This window comes from Marmota monax, unplaced genomic scaffold (genome assembly GCF_021218885.2).
Source record: "Marmota monax isolate L192 unplaced genomic scaffold, Marmota_monax_Labrador192_F-V1.1 WCK01_AAM20220418_F8-fsc00086, whole genome shotgun sequence".
Lineage (NCBI taxonomy): Eukaryota > Metazoa > Chordata > Mammalia > Rodentia > Sciuridae > Marmota > Marmota monax.
In genome coordinates this window covers 850,739-873,024 of record NW_026693086.1, presented here as the reverse complement: position 1 = coordinate 873,024, position 22,286 = coordinate 850,739, and the positions used below count along the sequence as shown (strand labels likewise).

The 22,286-nt window shown below is 44.4% G+C and overlaps 1 protein-coding gene across 1 annotated transcript in view; it reads right to left on the bottom strand.

Moving 5' to 3' along the window:
* Positions 1-456: 456 nt before the first annotated feature.
* Hs3st2 (heparan sulfate-glucosamine 3-sulfotransferase 2) overlaps positions 457-22,286 on the bottom strand; it is an 84,430-nt gene continuing 62,600 nt past the window's right edge. Inside the window, exon 2 of the mRNA XM_046454619.1 lies at positions 457-1,762. Within this exon, the coding sequence (XP_046310575.1) occupies positions 1,144-1,762 (619 nt within the window). The 3' untranslated portion in view covers positions 457-1,143. The remainder of the gene's footprint in view (positions 1,763-22,286) is intronic.

Genomic DNA, 22,286 nt, shown 5'->3' with positions numbered 1-22,286 from the left:
GATGTGTCCCCCACAAAAGCTCACATGTGAGACAATGCAAGAAGGTTTAGAGGAAAAATAATTGGGTTTGGGGAGTCTTAATCAGTGAATCCATCCACTGATGGAATTCACTGAGTGGTAACTGAAGGCAGGTAGGGTGTGGCTAGAAAAGGCGGGTCATTAGGGGTGTGCCCTTGGGGTATATATTTTGCATCTGGCAAGTGGATTGGCATGTGAGCTGCTTCCCTCTGCCACACTCTTCTGCCATGATGTTTTGCCTCACTTCAAGTCCCGAGGGGGCTCAGTCTATGGACTGAGACCTCTGAAACCATGGGCCCCCAAATAAATTTTCCCTCCTCTAAAATTGTTTCAGTCACAGCAGCAAAAAGCTGCAGCCCCTCCTCAGGCCCAGCTGCACCTTGTGTTGGGAGGAGCTGAATAAATGAATGGGTGTGTCGAGAAGAACTCAGCCTCAAGGACACAAGAGAGCCATATTTATTTCACATGGACAAGCATGATTCCATCGCATGCTGAACATGAACGCTCGCGTGAGGAAAGTACCCGTAACAGAAAAATCATGTGCTTTTTTGTCCACAGGGAGCAAGGAGTCACAGAGTGGTTTTCAAAGACAGTATCCTTCCAGAACAGTTGAGACCACACAGGCTTTTGAAATCACTGGCTTATTTCATCATCAAAGGGTCTATCTCCCAGGAAGGGCCAGACGGATGCTTCTGGCTTTACCATCTCTCATTGAGCTACTAAGACGGTGTCCCATCCCACCACCAAGGGATGCTCAGGGAAATTGAGCTCAGAGGGAAGATACATGCCACTTGGAATTCACAAGCCCCACTCCCGGGTAGACAGGGACGGGGACGGACAGCTGTGTTCATAGCAACAGAACCATCACCACTTATTATATCTGTTATCCTTGGGAGAGCCACGCTTCTTGATAGCAAAAATGCTCAAGGCCTCTTTCTGATGGGCGGCAGGGAGAATGATTCTGGAACTGAATGGGCCTACCAGGAGCAGTAAGAGCCAGGGGCAGGACCCTTCTTGTTGTCCTGGTTCCAAGATGGGCTGGAGCCTGTGGGTGGGAAAGAGGAGGATGGGTCTCATGGAACTTCATGGAAGAGGCCATCGGGGAAACCCTTGCCTGTGGGTGACTTATTCCCATCGGAAGTCCTGCCCGACCGTTTCATAGAATTTGATATTATAAGGTCTATAAAATTCCCGGAGCTGGTCTATCACTTCGGGATCGATCTGTACATGAGTTCTCCCTTTGGATTTGCCCAGGCATCGAGGCAGGAGGTTCGATTCGGTTTTTTTCAAGCAAGGGAACCCTTTGGTCTTGTTGAAGTAGAAGTGTCTGTCGGTGATGAAGCGCTTGATGCCCAGGAAGTCCTGCACCCGCCCCATCTCGCCCGCGGGGTCGGTGATGAGCCGCTCTCCGCTGACGAAGTGGATCTGGGCCAGCGGGAAGTAGCGCAGCCAGCTCTCCAGGTGCAGCACGTACATGCCGATGCGGATGGCGTTCCAGGACACGTCCACCAGGCCCAGGCTGCGGTTGCGGAAGGACAGGCCCTCGAAGGTGGGGATGTCGGGCTTCTTGGACAGCGTCTGGGTGTAATCCGAGATGGCGCGCGTCACGGGGTTGCGCACCACCACGATCAGCTTGGTGTCTCTGGACATGTTGAAGATCCGCCGAGGGGCCTCTTGAGTGACAAAGTAGCTGGGCGTCTTCTCCAGCGTGATCTGGGTCTCCAGGGTCCTAGGCATCAGGCTCCTGGGGGGCGGGGAGAGAAGGGGGACACGTGGTCAGACAGGGTTCCCCTGGTGGGGTGAGTGGGGGGCGCAGGCACTGCCCCATCATCTGCCTCTGCCCAGTGGTCAGTTGAGCCCTCTCCTCTCTGTTACCTTTGAAGTTTCTCGCCTAGTGAATTCTTGATTTTTTTTAAACAAAACAAAAACGTCTTTAACTGGTTTGCTTTAAGACTGGCATTAAGCCGGGCGTCGTGTGCATGTCGGTCATCCCAGAGGCTTGGGAGGCTGAGGCAGGAGGATCGCAAGTTCAAAGCCAGCCTCAGCAATTTAGCAAGGCCCTAAGCAACTCAAGGAGACCCTGTCTCTAAATAAAATGCAAAGTAGAGCTGGGGATGTGGTTCAGGGGTTGAGTGCCCCTGAGTTCAATGTGCGCACACACACATTCACAGAGGGCTGGATATGACTTAAATATACATCAGTGTGGGTTAAACAAATTATGGAATAGCCAATTAACAGAGTCAGGCAGCTCTGTATTTTGCAGGGAGAGGCACTCAGGACTGAATATGGGGCTCTGCTCATGCTGGGTGAGTGCTTTGCCATTGAGTTACAACCCCAGCTCTGCACATGCTTATAGGGAGGATTTCCAACATACAACAGAACAGCTCTCTGTAATCTGTGGGTTCTCCATCTCTGGATTCAACCAATCGAAGATAGAAAATATTACAGGGAAACTGCATCTGTACTCAAAATGCACAGGTTTCTTATCATTATTCCTTATATAATGCATAATAATAATCATTTACATAGCATTTGCACTGTATTAGGTATCATAAGCATTCTGGAGATGCTTTAAAGTATATGAGAGGATGTGTATAGGTTATAAGCAAATTCTACACCGTTTTGTATAATGAGCTTCTATGGATTTTAGTAATCCCTGGGGGTCCTGGAACTTTTTTTCCCAAGGATTGACTTGATAGTTTCTAATGATGACAGGCAGGATACAGCATGTTTATCTCTGGAAGGATACACAAGAAACTGGTAAAGATAAGTTGCTCTAAGGGAGGGAAGTTGAGGTGGGTGTAGAACTAGGAAATCAGGGATAAATATGAATTGCTTTTGATTGTATAATCTTTTACGCTGCTTGAAATTTTTAATGCATTTATTACATATTCAAAAAATACAAAGTAAGTCACTGAATGTTGTTCTGGCAAAGATTTTTTTACAAATACATTAAGAAAATCTTTTTCTGGATTAAAAAAAAAAAAAGAAAAGCTTGGTTTGCAGGGATAGCAACTGTTACAGAAATGAGGTCTGACAATTTCCTCTTTCAGAAACATCTGAAATACATCCTTCATGTGGACTAGAAGAAGCACGGAACTCCAGGTGGGTTGGGACCTCGGTCAGAGTCAGGTAATACAACCCCTCTCTCTCCCTGTTTTAATTTCCTGGCTCTGCTTGAGATGTTAGGGGCTATAGGTAGGGGATCTGAAGTCTCCTTCCCAGGTGTGCTTTCAGACCTTGACGGAGGTGGAAGGGTCTGAGGACAGGGGGACAGGTAAGCCCCCTGCATATGCTTTTCTCTGAGACTAGCAGGAGGGGTTCAGGATGGGTACAGATAGAGGTCAGGTTTAAGATTCCGGAGAGGAAGATTGAAAGAGTTGAAATGTGACAGCTTATACCTTTATAGTGTTAACAGGAGACTCGCTGGACATTAAGGGTGGTGATGGGAATAGGTTGAGGGTTAATTATGAGAATCTGGAACATGTACTATGAAGGATGATTGGGTGGCGAGGGGCGGGGGAGTCCTATAAAGACAAATTTAAGATTATTTGGCAGTGCCGAAGATTCAGTTAAAGCTAGAATTGATAAACATACACAGGATGTGCTTGTAAGGGTCAGCAATCTTGTCCACACTGGTTGGCAACCCAGGGACAAAAAATGGGAAGGATGAGAGATTGCACTGGTGCATTGTTAAGGGACTGGGACAGCAAGTCACACAAGGAATTAATGGTGGTGATGATGCTATTGAAATGATTGTTCATTGAATCCAGGGCAGGGATGGAGGAAGGTGAAATAGAAAGGGTCATAGATGAATTTGAGGATAAGACATTTAATGAGTTTGAGACTGTGGTAAACATGGAAAGAATCAAGGTTGTGATGTGTGGTTTTGTGCAGCTGCCGTAAGAAATAACCGTAAACTGGGCAACAGAACGCAACGTAAGTTGATTCCTTAGCAATTCTGGAGGCCAGAGGTCTGCAGCCAAGTTGTTAGCAGGGGCTGGTTCTTCTAGAAGCTCTGAAGGAGAGATAGCTTTAATGCTCCTAACTTTAATGCATTTGTTAAAACTAGCTTCTGGTGGCTGCTAGTGGCAATCTTTATTGTTTCTGGCTCATGGATAAATTACTCCACACTCTGTTTTTGTCCAGGTGGCCCTCATCCCTGTGTATCTCCTCTCCTCTCCCCCACTTTCTTCTCTTATGAGGACGCTCATGGTTGGATTTGAGTCTCACCCTATTCCCTGACGATCTCATCTGCAGGTCCTTAACTTAATTACATCTGCATAGACCCTTTTCCTAAGTAAGTTCATCCTCACTGGTCTATCTCAGTGGACATATTCTTTCGGAGGGTCATCATGCAACCTATAACATAACCCTATGAAATTCCAGAGCTAACCACTCCAGAGTCATGAACATTTCAATGACAAGATCCAGGTGTAGCCATTAATAAGCATTGCTAAAGGGAAGAGAAAGTGGAGACATTTGGTGTAGAGGTGTCCAAGAACTGGGAGGCCAGGCGCAGATGATCATAGAAACTAGGAAACAGAAGACCAGGAGCCAGGGACCTCTATGCCCAAGGAGTGGAAAGATGGACGTCCTGGGTGTTGGGAAACCACAGCGTTAGGAGTGAGAGGAGGAGGATTGCGGAAGGTGTTTTTCCGTCTGCCTTCACTTTGGATCATCTGAGTTAAAAAAAAAAAAAAAAACGTACTGATGCCCAAGTATTTTGAATCAATTTGTCTAAGACAGAGCCCAGTCAATTTTATTGGGAAAAAAGACAAAACTCCTCATGCAGTTGTAATGTGCAGCCAGGATGATTAAAATCTTAGTTTGAGGGCAAAACACAACCTTGGGAAATAAGTAGCCATTGTGAACCCACCCATTAGTCCCTTGAGCCTTCAAATTCACCATGCAAGGCTGATGCAAGTGATGCTTTGCTTCTAGGCCCAAGGTCGATATAGACCCTTGTGGGCTGAAAGTTTTAATAGTGCTATTAAAGTGAAGCAGGCACATTTCTTTTTAAAATGTATTTATGAGAAAACAATCACAAATGAACTTGATTGGAATTCTTTGGATTTTTTAAGGATTCTGGCTGTATTACTTGATGGCCTTGGTACACTTTATAAATACATATGTTTATATCAATATATTTTATACATTTATTTATATATTTAAATATGTAAATATATATACATATATATATATTTACACACAGAGATAGATTAGATAGATAGCAGGCATTTAAATTCTAAGAACTTTCTAAATCCTACGGGGGAGATAGAACGGTCTCCCCAACACAAAGTTGCTGACTTCACAGGTCGTTAAACAGATTTATTTGCAATATCCTCAAATACACACACACACACACACACACAAAATCCAAGAAAAGACTCGTGGGTGCAGCACTTCCTGAGCTTATTCGACCACAGAGCTATGAATGTTTGCCAGGAGCATCAGCGAACATCTTTCTTTGTCGCCAGTTTGGAAAATTCAGATCCATTCCCATGATCTCCAGAGTAGCACGTCATTCCGTCCAAAGCCGGCCACCAAAGTGAAGTTCCATGGTTCTGATTCCTAAGGGGCACCTCAGTAGCAAAACCACATGACAAATACTAAAGTGTAAGAACAGGACTGCAAACAGATTTGTAGTGGACACGCAAGAGCCAAAGGTCTCCTGTGTGCAGCAAAGAACCATGCCATCAAGAACCCTTGAATATTCAGTTCTCCATAGGTCATCGGAATAGCACACTGAGGCCTGTTGGTGACAGTTGTGCCAGAAGACTCTGTGTGCACATCCCTGCTCCGTGCACACTGAGGTGTGTGTGTGGGGGGGTGATTAACTCTGCCTGGAGGTTCATTCTTCTTATATTGCAGATTAAATTTTACTTCCTAGTTCCTCGCACCTGGTGAGCAGCTGAACCTTTCTCTCACCCCAATCCTCTTAAGTTTCTGCCTCTTTTCTTTTCTCTGAATTACTGGAAGAATAGTTTAGCGCCCACTGTTTGGACTTACCTCCCATCTGTTGTTTTAACTTGCTCAGCCACAATTTTCCCTACATCTGGTCACAGCCCCCAGAGTTTTCTTGGAGGAACCCCCACTCCTACTTTGGACAAACTCTTGGTGGGCTGAAGAGTGGGTGCACCATGGAAGTGAGGCCAAGAAATGCCAGTTGTGTCATAGAGACTAAAAATGTGTCCTAGACTGAAAAAATGGAGCTCTTTCAGCCAGACGCGGGGCCCTGGGAGAGGTTCCCCCTCAGTGTCTGATGCTGAATCCCTACTGCTCTTTGGGTTCCTGCCCTTTCCTCCAGACTTTGTGAGATGCTACACAAGCTTCCAATGTCTTCTTATTACTTTAAGTCGGAGTTGGTTTCTGTTGCTTGTACCCTTCTCTTTTACAATCTGCCTTCTTCTCCTCTGAGGAAACTATACTCACTCCTCTCGATTATAACCTCCATGAAGACAGGGCAGGCTGTATCTTATTTGCAGCTTTATCTCTAGAGTGAACCACAACGGCTACACAAGGCGGAGTCCTCAAATCTATAGTCCTAACAATCTTCCTCCATGATTCTGGTGTTCAGAGGTCTCTGTCTCTATATATACATTTATTTATTTATTTATTTATTGGTACCGGGGTTTGAACCCAGGTGCATCTAACAACTGAGTCACATCATCCCCAGTCCTTTTTAAAAATATTTTATTTAGAGACAACGTCTTGCTGAGTTGCTCAAGGCCTCGCTGAATTGCCGAGGTTGGCTTTGAACTTGCAATCCTCCTGCCTCCGCCTCCCTAGCTGTTGGGTCTACAGGCGTGTGCTGCTGCACTTGATTTATGCCTCTTTTTCTATCAACAGATCATTACCAACTTAGATCTATTGCTCATTCATGTTTGCCTTCCTAGGACATTTGCCCAGCATTTGCCCAGGTGCTCAATGAATGGATCCAAGATCCAGTGTCAGATTAGGTACTTGCTGAGTAGTGGCCTGTGTTACTCAGATTTTCATTACTGTAACAAATACCTGAAATAATTAACTTATAAAGAAAAAAAGTTTATCTTGGCTCCCGGTTTTGCAGGTTCCAGTCCATGACTGACTGGCTCCATTGCTTCTGCGCCTGTGGCGAGGCAGGAGCACACAGAGGAGCAAAGCTTCTCACGTCATGGCTTAACAGAGAGGAAGAGGAAGGATCTGGGGTCCCAATGCCCCCTTCCAGGGCATACTCCCAGTGACCAGAAGACCTCCCACTAGGCTCCCCTCTGAAAGTTCCTACCTTCCCATAACACCATGGCCTGGGAGCCAAGCCTAAACACATGTGCCTTTAGGGGACACCCATCCAAATGACAGCATGGTTCTGAGTGCTCAGAGCTGAGTGCTGGTCTATGACACCCAGCTCTTGCTTAGCTTTCTGGCCTTGGGCAAAGGAAGGTTTGGCAGGTGGTCCTGAGGGAGTCACTTTCGTTACTTTAAAGGTTTTATCGTGGCTACAGTTTCTCTGATTCACAGAGAGGAATCCAAGCTCTGGCTTCCACAACAACCTCCAAATGAGGAGGTCGGAGCACATCTCCTTCCACTCCTGTTTCACCGTCTGCACGCTGTCCCTAGCCCGAGGCTCTGCCCTGTGGCTAGGACCACTTGAGGAGCTTTTGGAGAAATGCAAATGTCTGGGTCCCAAGCCAGACTAATTAAATCAGAAACTCTGGGCACAGGGCCCGGAACCTATGATTTGAAAGCTCCCCAGATGATTCTGGTGGGCTAAGAACCGCTGGTGTGGACCGTGTGTACCTTTAGCCACTCGTTCTTTAAGATGCTTTGCACAGTGATCATCTCAGGTGAGCCTCAGGGGAAAAAGTAATCCACAGGCTTCTCCCCTGTACCTTCCTGTTCTGTGGGTTGGGGGCGGAGTCCTTAAATCTATAGTCCTAACAATCTTCCTCCATGATTCTGATGATCAGAGGAGTTTGGGAAGTACGACCTTAATCATAATAAAAAAAATGAACTCATAAGTAATATAATCACACCCATCACTGAAATACTATATATTTGTATGTTTAGGGGCCCTGCCACCCTCCACCAGAGATTATAAATCAGGGTCCTTGTCGGTCTTGTTCACTGCTGTATTCTCAGTACCCAGAAGGGAGCTGGCACTTAGTAGGGGTTCAGAAAATATTGTTTGAAGGGAAAGAACTAAAGCCAAGGGTTTTAATCTGGAAAATGAGGCAGTCTTGTTGTGTGTATTAGCAGAGATAACTGCTCTTCCCCTGCCTCAGAACTCCATGCTTTATCTTCTAAAGGGGAAAAAAAATCAGACTTCCTGGGGTATCTACTAGAAAAAGACCCAAATACTCTCCTCATTCTGAGGCTCTCTGGAAACTCTATTTTTTTTTTAAACCAGCCAGTAGAGCAGAGACAACTCCCTCGGCCCCTGCTGTCCACACAAGGGATGTCCTGTGCGTGTGTGGAAACTGTCTGAGCAGGCCATTGTCAGAAACTTCCAGAACTGGCATGCCTCTGATGACTACTGATGGGATTCTCTGGAAGATTTCATTTCCTGCTCAACGTGTGAAAGTCCCAGCCGCCTGGGGGACTTGGGTGATTTATTAGCTCCTAACTGGGCGACCAGTCTCCTTGAAAATCATTGTGGTCTCTAGAGGGATAATTAGGAGGAGGAGAAGAAGAGGGGAAAGTCTGTATTGCGAGGAAGTGGATCTTAAATGTAAACCCGCTAGACTCCCAGGAGCCGAGCTGAGAGCCAGGCAGGCACCTGTGACCATTTATTCTTATCTAGTTAAGCATAGACCTGAGTCCCCTATCACAAAACCGCTTCCTTCCAGGTCCACAGCCCCAAATCCTTACTCTTATATAACCCAGGAGTAAAACACTAAATCCAGGTTAAACGCCACCAATCATTTGTCTTTGCTCACATGATGTTGCCCTTGATGGAGATTTCTGTGGTCCTTTTGATCCTGCCCATGGCTACCGTGGTTCAGCCTGAACTTACCCCCAAAGACTATTTTTTTTTTCATACTAAGGGACCTTTGACATGTTGTCCCATTTGCTTAAAGTCCTCCTTAATGCCCAGCAAAAGTTTTTCTCTCTGGCTCATCACATTCAACCAGGAAGCCTTCTCAGACTGTGCCCTTATAATCGCTGCCCCCCACCCCAGCCCAGGAGAGTTGGGCATCACCCCTTTGCAATTCCACGGTACCCACTGTAGATTTAACCCCTTTGGCACATTCAATGAGTCTGTCAGCCCCCTAGACTGTAAGGTCCCTGAGGGCAGGGATCACGGCTGTCACACCTCTACATCAGCAATGCCTCGTCCTGGGTTTGATATGCATTCGTGGATTCTTTCATCAGAAAAGCAAGTGTTTAGCACCTACTATATGCCAGGGATACACAGATAAGTGAAGTGCGGTCTCTTTGCTCACGGGGATAGCAGCTTTGTGGACCAACTGCAACGGGAAGAGATGAGGTCCCCTTCTTCCATGGGAGGGGCTGCACCTGCACTCAGCTCCCACAGTTACCCACTGCTTCCTCCCCCTGGCAGGAGAGTCTGTCTGAGCCTGGTTTCCTATAGGTCCCCAACGTCCCCAGGGGCTGGGCAGCTAACTCTTGTAAACCGCTGGTGCCTGAACCCAATCAATAAGCAAGTGACCATTTGCTTATCCCCTGCTGATAAGGATACTCTTATCCTTGTCCTGTAGGAAAGGGTATTGATGGAGGTTTGGGGGCAGATTTTCTTCCCCGGGCCATAAAACCACAGCTGATTGCGGCCCTTGTTGGGCTTCTCTGTGTAATTGTGAAAAGACAGGATGACCTGTCTCCCTGACTCTCCTGTTGTGACTCTTGGCTTGCAAAGGTCCCCAGTCGACACCATACCTTTGGCATCGTGGAATTTGAGGCCTGCTGTGTGACAGGTAGACACTGCGTGATACATCCGGACAGAGGACGGTGGAATATCTTAATGGACAGTTATGCACTTAGGATTTAGAATCAAAGATGCCTTTCTGCTGAAGTCCTGTCACTTGCTAGCCATAAGAAATGGGATTGGAGCAGACATCGGCCATACACATGGTCAGGTGCCATAAACCCAGGACATAAAGAAGCTAATAGCAAATAGCGTTCCTTGTGCAATGACGAGGCCATATGCTGTGCTAAGCTCTGGGTATGAATCATCTCCCTCCAACTTCACAATAACCCTACCAAGCAAGCTCTCTCACTGTTCCTGTTTTGGGGCTCAGGAAACTGGGACACAGAGAGCTACAGTAAATCACCAAAGCAGCACAGTCGGTTGCAGAAACCGGATTCAAGTGTGACTCTGGCACTTGAAGAAAACGTGAGAGTATAAAAAATTAATCTTGGCACAAGGACGGCCTTTCGAGGCATGAGACAAAAACATGAAGGAAAAAATTGAAAAGTGAGGCTACATTAAAAAAAAAAAAGTAAGTCTCTGGAATGGAAAATTACCATAAATCAAATAAAAGGAAGACAACTAATTGGAAAAATATTTGTAGCGTTTACACTAGAGATGCAGAGGGACGATTTCTTATTTTTATCTATATATGTGTATATTTATTTATATTTTTCAGACTTCTTGCAAATCAATAAATAAAAGAGAACCAGCCAGTGGAGAATAGGAACACGGGATACAAGGAAAGAATTGGTAGAACAAGCCACAAATGGAAAATAAACATATGAGAAAATTTTAACATTGTACTTCATGTCTTTTGACAATTTTCAATATGTCTGAAAATTTAAAGAAATGCAAACTAAAAGCACGATGAGAACATATCTTTCACCTCTAAGGCTGGAAAATATATTTAAAAAAAAAACTTTAACAGTTCTAATTTTAGCAAGAGTGTAAAGAACCAACACTCTCCTAATATCTGTAGGAGTGTGAGTCGATGCAGGTCTAGGAGGGTGGGGAGAGTGTCCATCAATATGCACCGTGAACACACCCCTTGGTCCAGCAAGCCCACCTCGAGAAGTTCATCTGTACCAGTGCAAAAATGTCCACATACAAGGATGTTTGGTGCAGCATCTGCTGAAGAGATGGAGGCAGCAACCAAAGATTTCTGTTCCTCCCTTCACAGTGTGGTTCCAGAGATGGCTGCCAGCCCAAGGCTAGGTTCCTCAAGTTCCCCTGCACCAGAGTGGGGGCCCTGGCTTGCTCCTCCCACCTCCTAATACTGAGGATTGAACCCAGAGGCGCTCTACCGCTGAGCTACATCCTTAGCCCTTTTTGCTTTTTATTTTGAGACAGAGTCTCATTAAGTTGCCCAGGATGGTCTTGAACTCGCGATCCTCCTGCCTCAGCCTCCTGAATCTTTGGGTTTACAGGTGTGCACCACCATGCCTGGCCTGGGACAGGATCTTGACAGGGACAGTGAGTAGAATTGCAGTGTACTAAAACCAGGCCAAGGTGGTGACCAAATAGGTGTGTCCTCTTGGTTGTGTTTTCTGATCCACTGAGTCCAGAGGACTCTATAGCCCTAGAATGGGACACATCCGAAAAGAAGCAAGGGAACGGGAGACTACAACTTAGGAAACAGACTCCCTGGACTATGTTGAGCAAGACAAAAACTGTTCCTTGAGAGTTTGTTGTTGTTGTTGTTGTTATAGCAGCTAGCATGAACCTGACTCTCAAAATATTGTTCATAATTTTAAAAAAAGATTTAAAATTACCCCATGTGGCATTAGTAAGAGTCTGGTGAGGTTATATAGTACTTTATTATGTGGCTGTTATAAAATGAGGTGGGTCTACATAAATATGGACACAGAAAGGAGTCCAGGATGCATTCTAAAGTGAATAAAGCAAGTTGTGCTTGGGTTACTATGTCCTTATTTGCATACAAAATATACACACAGATGCGGATGTGTATAGGCATAAGCCTCTCTAACAGAATACACAATAAATCCTTAACAGTGAACGACCTTGGGGGATCTGAGATGGAGTGCAGTGTAAAATGGGACTTCATCTTTAGCTTTCTGAGCTCATTGGATTCCCCCCCCCCCCACTCTTTGTGGTGAACATGCATTCTTTGTCATTCAAAACACACTAGCTAATGGAAAGCTATTTTAAAACAATTCCATTGGTACTATTTAGGAAGAAGAGGGCCTATGGCGTGGAGTGAGGAGAGGAAACGTCTTTGGCATGGCCCAGGTGTGAGTGGGCAGCAAGGACAGACAGGCTGAGGGTGCATAGCTCCTTTCTCTAGAACCTGGCTCAGAAGGGAGGCCGGTGATTGTGGGTGTGGAATGAATGTCTTTGCAGCTGCCTGTATAGCTCTGCTAAGTTTCCAGGCAACTGGACCTCAATTTCTCGGGCTCCATCTACGACTGACCATAGAGATACTAGATGCAAGTCTTTATTCCCCCCCCCCCCTTTCTTTGTCTGGCCTGAACAGCTTCTCCTATCTGCCTCCCTTCCCTGGGAGTGGATTCCTTAAGCCAAGCGCTTATCACACTTTAAAGGTGCACTTGAATCATTGGGGGCAGGAGGTCTGATCCTGTAGGTCTTAGGGAGGAGCCCGAGGTCCTGCATTCCTCCACGGTAGGGCTGACCTGCTGGTCCTTGCTGTTGGAGCAGCAAGGTACTAAGGCAGCTCTGGCGCTACAAGCACGGATTCTGTATTGGATGCATATTTATTGTATGCCTTGGAAATGGCTCATGGATGATGGGCAAGGGATTGTGGATGCTTTGAATTCATAAAACCTGGATTCCAGTTGCTTCCTTTCCACTTCCTGGCCTCGTGAGGTCCCTTCAGCTTCCTTACCTGCAACCCCTGGGGTGAGGTAATGCCGAGGTCCCTGTCTGTTGTAGGTCTAAGCTGAATAAGCAGGCGAGAGTCCCTTGTAAACCCAGGAAGCACGGTCCCCTCCACAAATGGGGCTCCCCTTTCTCTCCTTGATTTCCCGGCTTTGGCTCAAGTCTTTTCATTTTCAAGAAGCCCATGGTCCGACCTCCACCACGCCTTACTACAGACCGATGTATCTCCTGTTCTGCCAGCCAATGTCCTTGACCCAAAGCTCGGCGGCTCTGCTTCCTCCCTCACATTCATTCTCAACTGACACTCAGATTCCTGTCCTGTCCTGCTCTGAGGTGGCTCTCAATGAACACACCCCTAAATGCCAATTCCACCTTTGGTTGGTCTCATTTGGCTTTTCTGTGGCATCTGGGATGTTTGCCCACTCCATACTCCTTCTGTTTCTGGTACAGGGGTTCGAACTCAGGGGCACTCGACCACGGAGCCACATCCCCACCCCTTTTTATATTTTATTTACCGACAGGCTCTGTCTGCATTGCTGAGCGCCTCAGTAAGTTGCTGAGGCTGGCTTTGAACTAGATCCTCCTGCCTCAGCCTCCCAAGCCACTGGGATTACAGGCATGTGCCATGGAGCCCAGCCACTTTATACTTTTGAAACTTATTATTTAATTTGGCTTCAAGAACACATGCTCTTGGTCTCCATACATATTTCTTTTTTTTTTTCTTTCTCCCTCTTTTTTTAGGAGGGAGGAGGCAGGGGATTGAACCTGCACACATATTCCATATACATATTTTTCCTTGACCTACCAAACTGTCTCTCTTGTCTCCATGAACAGTTCCATCATCCAGCAGTTGCTGTAGCAACACCCACATCTGATGTGTAACCAAATCCAACTCATAACCTCTCACTCTTCTCCCTCGCTGTCTTCCGGTCGGTGTCCTTTCCAGCCAGCTCAGGATCATCCCAGTTCTTAGTACTGTCAGAGCCGCAGGGAGCAGCTCCTCACCTTTCACTAGTGGGGCTCTGCTTTCTAGCATCTATTCTGAACCAGCTTGCTCTTGCGTGACATTGGCATCCAGGAAACAAGAGGGTACCTGGGGGCAGCGATGATGCCAAGTGGTGGTTGAGGGGATCTTTATCCCCCTTATCGTCTCGGTGTCAATCTAAGTGAAACTGCACCCATAGAAACTCCAACACAAGCTTTCTATCCTTCCTCCAATGGAAGGAGTGGCTGGCCCCTCCTTCCCTTCACCCCTACAGAAATTTTGGAGCCGCTACTTCCAGAGAATGACAGATCATCCCCAAAGACCTGCAGGGGGCTTTCAGAAAGGCCAAGGACCTGTATAAGGAGCTTCCCAAGTGGTACTGGGGGCCTGGGTGCCCTTTCTCTAGCCTGGTACTCCAAGGAGAAGAGCGTTGCCAGGGAACATCTTACATTGGCAGGTTGCTCCCACTGCAGACACCCGATTGCCAACACAGAGGGTACCTTTACCCCCAGCTGGCAATCCCACCGTGTTCAGCTAGCCAACTGGCTCTCCTCCTCTGCACAACCACAATTTCAGAACTTTCTTTCTTTTTTTTCTGAAAATGGCCAAACCTTTATGGACACTCTCAGCAAGTGAGCTTGCACCATACTCCATAGAGAATTTTTTAAAAAAAAAGGAGAAAAAAAAAATAGAAAGGAGCGCCCTATCTACCCTGCTCCCAGGCTTACGAAGTTTCCCACACTGACCAGCACTCGGCTGAAGGTGGAGCTGATCCGCCTGGCAGACGTCTGGTGCCAGTCTCCCTGGTCTGAGCATCTTCATCCTCATTGCCTGGTGTCTCCTGCCTGTATTGTGCATAGAGCTCCAGGCCCCCGTCGGCACTCAGATCTGCTTGGAGGACCAGTCCGTCCCCACAAGTTCTGGGTACTTCCCAGGCACTTGCAAACCCCCCCAGCCAATGATTGGATGAATCCACGAGTTTACTTCACTTTTTTTAACACCAAGCTTTGCAACCTCACACTCCGGAATCCCCAGGGGTGTGAAGGGTTTTGCAGGGATGAGTTCCACAAGCCAGTCCCACTTCCTGCAGCGTAAGGGTGCCCCCTAGTGGGAGGTAATCCAACTACAGCTGATGAAGCGAACACCTGCGGGTCCCTCTGCAAATACTTACCTGTTGCTTGCTTGGGAGACATGACCCATGGATAAGGGTCTCTTCCATTTTGTTTCTTGAACATTGTAGGTGACTCAGAAGAGATTAAGTTCTATAGTTGCAAAGGGTCAGCAGGAGTTGTCTAACGCTTCCTGCACCATCAAGAATCAGTGTCCAGTGCTGATGGACAACGCACCAGGAATCCAGCTGTTTCAGTATCACCCGGGCCTCAGATGTGGCCTTGAAGCTGCATGTGTGCTGGTTGGGTCACCAATACTTTTTCCAGATCCAAGAGCTGTCTAAACTGTACAAATCTGGATTCTTGTCTAGGCTTTGGTGTAGAGTGGTCCCGATCTGCATTTCGGTTTTGGAAGGCATTCAGGAAAACTGCAAGATGAACTAGCAGCGCTCTTGAACCCTACAGTCCTATTTTTCTTGTTTCAAGGACTTTGCTGTCCTTTCTGCCTGGAATACTTGGCCCTGGCTCTTCCCCTGGCCCAAGCAAAGGGTCTCAGTTTGAATGTCTCCTCTTTCCAGTGACCCTCTCTAAATCCCATGGTTTGCTTTCCTCGTGGCTCTAAGCACACGCTGTAATTGTCTTGCATATCTGTTTCTCTATTGCCTCCCCCCCCCCTCCAGTGAGCCTGTCAACCTCATCAGGGAGGGACGGCGTCTGCCTTGTGGGCTGTAGAGTCTTTAAACCTTGTCACTGTGCCATCCCATCCGAAGCAGGTGAAAGGGAATGAATCATATCCACCAAATATTTTTACTTGTCAAATGAATAAGATGGGAAGGAACCAAAGCTTAAATCAAGAAGACATGGGCTCTTTGAGGAAAGGCAGCCTCCTAAGATCTCCAGAAAGGATTTCTCAAAGTGTGTCTACCTGTTATCTGTGGCTCAAAACTGACTCATGGATAAAAATGTACATTTTCACAGTTATGAGTTTATCTTAATATGTTTTAGGAGACTGGAAGTGGGACATCACCTTTTTTTTCGACAGATTTTATCACTCAGGATGAGGCTTACAGAGGTAGTGAGTGTAGAAAATGTGAGTTGATCTAAAAATAAAGATTCAATCAGTCATAGTACAGATGGCATAGAGATGTGGTAAAAGGTGGCTGTTTGATAATTAAAGTAAACAGCATGGGTACCACCACCCAAGGGAGTCTGAACCAAATTAATGTGAACAGAATGCCCATTCAATAAATACTTATTGAGTACCTACTGTTTGCAAGCTATCTTGCTAAGTCCCGAGGTCATGGCTATACACAGAATTAATGTAGTAACTGTTCTCATGGAGTTTCGGACTTGGTAGAAGAGAAAATGAGCAAATAAAAAATATCTCAACACAACTTGTAATAAAGGAAAAGAAGGAAAACAAGTATCGTGAGAGAATTAAGTGGTCAGGGAAACCCCGCAGGGGTCATTTGAGCTTATGGTCAAGTGGTGATCCCAGGCTTGGACCGGAAAATATGGCGGATGCAAGATGGCGCCACAAAAAAGTAAAGAATGAATAATGGAGAAAATAGAGGTCAGAACAAACTTGAGCCGGATCCTCAGGTGCAAAAGTCAAGGGCTACAAGAGAACCCCTGAGAGGGAAGTGGGCCTGGGAGATGAGTGGTGGTAGGCCATGTGTGGTTGGCTGCTATTATCCAAGAAGAATCCTGAAACAAAATGGATAGAACTAGAGGTAAAGATCTCATGAAAGAGACGTTTCTAGACAGAGAAGATGACTATGTGGGTAGACTCAAAGGCCTGCTGAGTCCCAGTGAAATAAAACCCACAACCATGAATCCATCCATCCATCCATCCATCATCCATCCATCATTTATCTGTACAGAAATGAATCAGAGCAAACAGTGCAAATTAGAGGTAAAATGCAGAGGTTTCGCAAGCATTATAGGTACCCAGGGCAGGTAAAGCAAGCAAAGTAGTTTTTATAAACACTTAAGCCTGATAAAGACATTTTAGCAGCATTAAATGCGAGAGAAACCGACTATTATCCAGAGTTTTGGGGGAAAATGTGACTCCTAATATTTATTAGTCACTCGGCTTGTGAAGGCAAAAGAACAGCTTTGTAAGACATTCAAGTGCTTGAAAAATATTAATCTTGCCTTCCAAAAATTCCCCTGAAAATTAAAGCAGCTGCCTGAGTAACTGCGCGAGAGGGCTCAGGATTGGGAAATCTGTGCATTAATGGACAATAATTGAGGTTCAGCAGAGCACCGAGCCCCAGTAAGTAATGCTTTTAACTTCCAGTATCAAGACCATTCCCCTAGCAAATGCCACACCCCCTCACTTATATGCAGAGCTAAGAAAGTTGATCTCATAGAAGGATAGAGTAGTTACCAGAGGCTGGGGAAAGGACGGGATGGGGAGAGGACTGTGAGTGGGCACAGGGTGGGGGATGGATCAGATATATATATATATATATATATATATATATATATATATATATATATATATATTTTTTTTTTTAAACCATAGTAGCAAGGATTTTAAATATTCCAAGCACCAAGAAATGATAAATATTGGAGGCAATGCATTTGCTAAATACTTGATCTGATCATTACACACTGTGTACATACAGGTATTGAACTGTATGTATCACACCAGGCCCCGTACATGTGTATGATTATTATATGCCAATTAAATATAATATAAAATGAACATATTCTTACCAAAAGATATAAACATTGATAATTTGGTAAATTAAACCCCTAATCCCAGGTTAAATTAACAAAGACCAAAAAAAAAAAAATGAAAGAAATGGAATAAAGGTATCCAAGACTCTTTGGTAAAAGACACTGTCTACTCGTTGATCAGAAAATGTACAATGAAGAGTTAAAACCAGGATAGATACTTTCCAAAGCACTGAAAAAATATAAAAGTGAGAAAATGCCGCTCATATAACAAAAGAAACAGTATCATGGAAAAACAAGCAGCTGGGCACGGTGAATCCGAGCGACTTGGGAGGCTGAGCAAGGAGGATGGTGAGTTCAAAGCCAGCCTCATCAATTTAGTGAGGCCCTGCCTCAAAATAAAACATAAAAAGGGCTGGAGATGTGGCTGAGTGGTTAAGCACCCTGAGTTCAATCCCTAGTGACCCCCCAAAAAGAAAAAAAATTCGAGCCACTTGATGGACGTATAACAGGCAGATAATATCATCAATGATCAGAAGTAGACCAAACACCATGATTTTTTAAAATGACAACAATAACGATTTCTCATTCTAAAATCAAACGCAGTCATATTCACAAGACTACCCCAAGACACAAGGACAGACACGTTTTATGTGAAAATGGAGAGGTTAAGAGACATCAGGAAAATGCTATTCTAAAGAAAGCTTGAGTCAGGGTATCAGTTCCAGGAAAAGTGGGATCCGAGGCAGAAGACTAAATCAGACAAAAGGAAGGGTTTAATATTGATAAAAGGCCCAGTTCATAGTTAGAAAGCGTGTCCCGTGTGGGAGCCAAGCTCTGTGTTTATCCCTACTCCCCCTCAATCCCACTACATTGGTAAGAACTGGGTAAAAAGTTATGACCTCAAAATATCAAAGAGAAATGATGGGGGGTTGGTGATAAATACATATAGACACATTTTGGAAGGAGGGAGCTGCCTTACCAAGGGTATCAGACTTAGGAGAGCACTGAAACTTGAGTGTCAATCATGGGGGGAAATAGATTCTCAACACAGACTCAAACTGGTCAGTTGGAGGATCTGGGTATAGTGACACTGGACACAGTGAATGGTGGGGTGACACTGAGCCAGGAGGCTGGCAGGCAGGGAGACAAGTGGATCTACGCCTGGATCACAAGTGGAGGGTCCCCCTTCAAGTCAAACCTGCTGAGAGCCACAGCCGAGTTGGGACGGCAGCTGGCATTTTGCCAATAGTATTGGTTGAGAGGCAAGCCATTAAGATGATGCTGGATTGATTCGGTTGTATATTAGAACTTTACTGTCCTACTAGGTCTGCTACTTTGGAAATATCGTGCTACTTTGGAGTTCTCGTGGGGATTCCCGGAGAGTTCCCATTGGTTGGGGAAGTGCGGGAGGAGGGATTTCCGGAAGAGGGATTTCCAGTTGTTGGTTCCTGGAGGAGCCGCCTGGCTTTCGGGAGAGTTCCCAGGGAGCGTGTGTGGAGTGTACTGGTGGAGTTCAGAAATAAAGTTTGTTCCTGCTTCAGTGGCTCGTGATTTGTGCCCAGCCAGACTGTGGCACAAACCTACCAATCAGGATGGCAAGACCCATCTGCCAAGGCACGATTTATTAAAAGAAAAGCTGCCAATTCCCATTGAGATCAATAGCATTGCATGGGATGCAGTTATAACTCAGAAGTAGGTCAAAAGAGAAAAGAGATCGTCTCAAGAGGTTCTGGAAAAATACTTAGTAAATGCAACATTCATTACTAATTAAGAAAAAAATAACCTGAAGAAGTCAGGCTTGGTGCATCTTCAACAGGAAATGGAACTTCCTCTCAGCGCCGCTGGATGCTAGCTTAGGAAGGATGCTGAGATAGCATCAATCGTCAAGGGCTGACTCTGTGTGTACATGATGGTGTGTCTGTGTGCTCTCTTCACATGTATTATCTCATTAAAACCTCACAGCAGCACCAGGTAGAGGTACCACTGTTAGCTTTATAGATTTATATTTGACTGAAGGGAATTAGGCCTAGAAAAGGTACCTACCCAAGGTCCTAAGGTATCGAGAAGTGAAGTCAGGATTATTTAAACCCCAGTATGATGATTCCAGTCTATTCTCCTAACCGCCAGGCTGCAAGCCTCATTAAAGTTAGGCAGGACAAGATGACTGTGAACACAATTAATATTTAATAATGCTCTCAATTAAAACTTTAATAAATGGAGAGATGGGAAATCGTAATATTAGAAGGACACCAATTCTTCTCAAATTAATCTATAAATCAAGTATAATTCCAATCCAAATCCCAAAAGGATTTTTTTTTAAAAAATTGAATTTGGCAAAATAATTATAAAGTTTCTATTAGATCCGTAAAGTCATGAATAGGGTCAAAGCATTTTATTTTTGTTATAAGGAAGGAGGGGATTGAAATATTCCATATTAATATGATGTATAGTAATGTTCATAGTGAAGCTGAAGTAATTAAACAGTGTGGTTTTGGCTCAGTAATAGGCACATAGATTTTGATAGAATATAATACAGAATCAGAAGTAAGCAGCCGTGTGAGGGAAAAAATAGGATAAAAGTGGCATTTCAAATTAGTTGGGAAATTGTGGATTATTTGCTGATCATTTCAGAAAAAGTGGAGTTAGGGTTCCTCATTCACAAATTCCTCCAATATTAAGTCAAGATGAATGAAATTGCTCAATGTCAATAAGCAAACAATGACAGGAAGAATTAGAGTATTAATAAATAGGAATATATTCTTGAGAATGGAGGAGGTCTATCACCAGGCTGCCTTAGGAAGAAAGTGAAGAAAGGGAAATCTTCAGCCGTGACTGTATAGACATTTTAAAGTTTTGGAAAACAAAATTTCACTGTAAAGTGAAAGAAAATGCAAAAGACAGACTTATTCCATATACAATAGACACATATTTAATACCTTTAATATATTATGTTTTAATAAATTCCTGAAGAAAAAAATCTCAATGGAAAATGGAGAAAAACTCATAATTCCTGAAAGAAGATATAAAATTGTCAAAATACTCCAATTCACTAGATATTAAAGAAACAGGTATTAAATCCAAATAAGGTAACAATGTTAGGATATTATTTAGTGTCACCTTTGGCACACAGAAATACACACTCAGACGATCCCAGGATTTCAAACAAGTTGAAATTTTATGGAAGACACCTTCTAGAATTTATCCCATCAACATATTAAAATAGTTCTACAAAGATGCATATTACAAGGATTTTTAAAATAATAGAAATAACCTAAGTGTACACAACACTAATATTGATTAAATGGAAGACCAACATTTATTTAAAGACATGTTATGCTTGGTATAAATAACACTTCAGCAGGTGTTTGAGACAGAGGGAAAATGCTGATATTAAATTGGCAGGTTAAAAAAATAAGTGAGTATGTATTTGTCCCCACGATAATCAGTCTCTGAGTGTGTGTGTACTTGGGTATCAAAAGGAAGGGCAAAACTCTGCCTGACAGCACCCACCTATAATCCCAGTGGCACAGGAGGCTGAGGCAGGAGGATTTCAAGTTCAAAGCCAGCCTCAGCAGTGAGGCTCTAAGTAACTTAGTGAGACCCTGTCTCAAAATAAAAAAATAAAATGGGGGCTGGGGTTGTAGCTGAGTGGCAGAGAGCTTGCCCAGCACGTGTGAGGCATTGGGTTCGATTCTCAGCGTCACATATAAATAAATAAAGTAGAGGTCCATCAACAACTAAAATAAAAAATTAAAAATAAAATAAAACCAGCTGGGATATGGCTCAGTGGTTAATTAAGCCCTCCTGGATTCAATCTCCAGTACCCATACAAAGGAAGGACACAATTTACTTCATGATATTCTGGTATCTTCTTCCTCTGCTAACATATATTTAGACATATTATTTGCTGTTCTCGACGGTCCCTGAAAGACTATAGTTTGTTTGATATGCATGCAACACTCTTGGCTGCTTTGCTCCCAAAACACTTATAAATTCTACATCAGAACACGATCATTGTCCATTTCTGCCAAACAACTTACAACAGCAACTTCAAAGAGAAATTAGGGTGAGATGCATAGAACATATCGAATGAGGAAAAGGACACAGGCGGGCAGACTCTGGGAAGGGAACTTGGAGACCAAGGGGCTGTCAGGAAACTCTTTCTCCTTAAGCGGCATAATTCCTGAAAGAAGATGCAAAATTCACAAAATATCAAAATTCATTAGCTATAAATAAACACAGGTCAAATCCTTTGCAATTTTAATTTTATAGTTAAATTTAAACTAATTAAAGTAAAATTTAATTTGAAATTGGTCCTTTGTCATTTTAATCCTTTGAAGTACAAATTGTATCCTTTTTCTATCATTTTCTTTTCTTTTTTTTTTTTTTGGTCAAATGCATTTTTTTTTTTTCAAACGATGAATGAAGAAGGAGAAAGTTTGAATCCCTGTTTGGTAGAACTGTGTAGCTTCAGGTGAGTCACTCATTCTGAGCCTCGGTTTCCCCATTAAAGGGAAGACAATCAAATTTATTCTTTGGGAGTGTGGAAAGTTCTGGAGTTGTTGCTTGGAAATTTCCCAGTATGTTTCAGTGCATAGTAGGCGCTTGTTGGCTGTAGTTATTATTATTAATCGTGTCCCTGCCTGGGACAGTCGGGAGAACTGGAGCAGAATGTAATTATCCACGTTGGCACCGAGCCAGGATACCTGAGTCTTGCAGA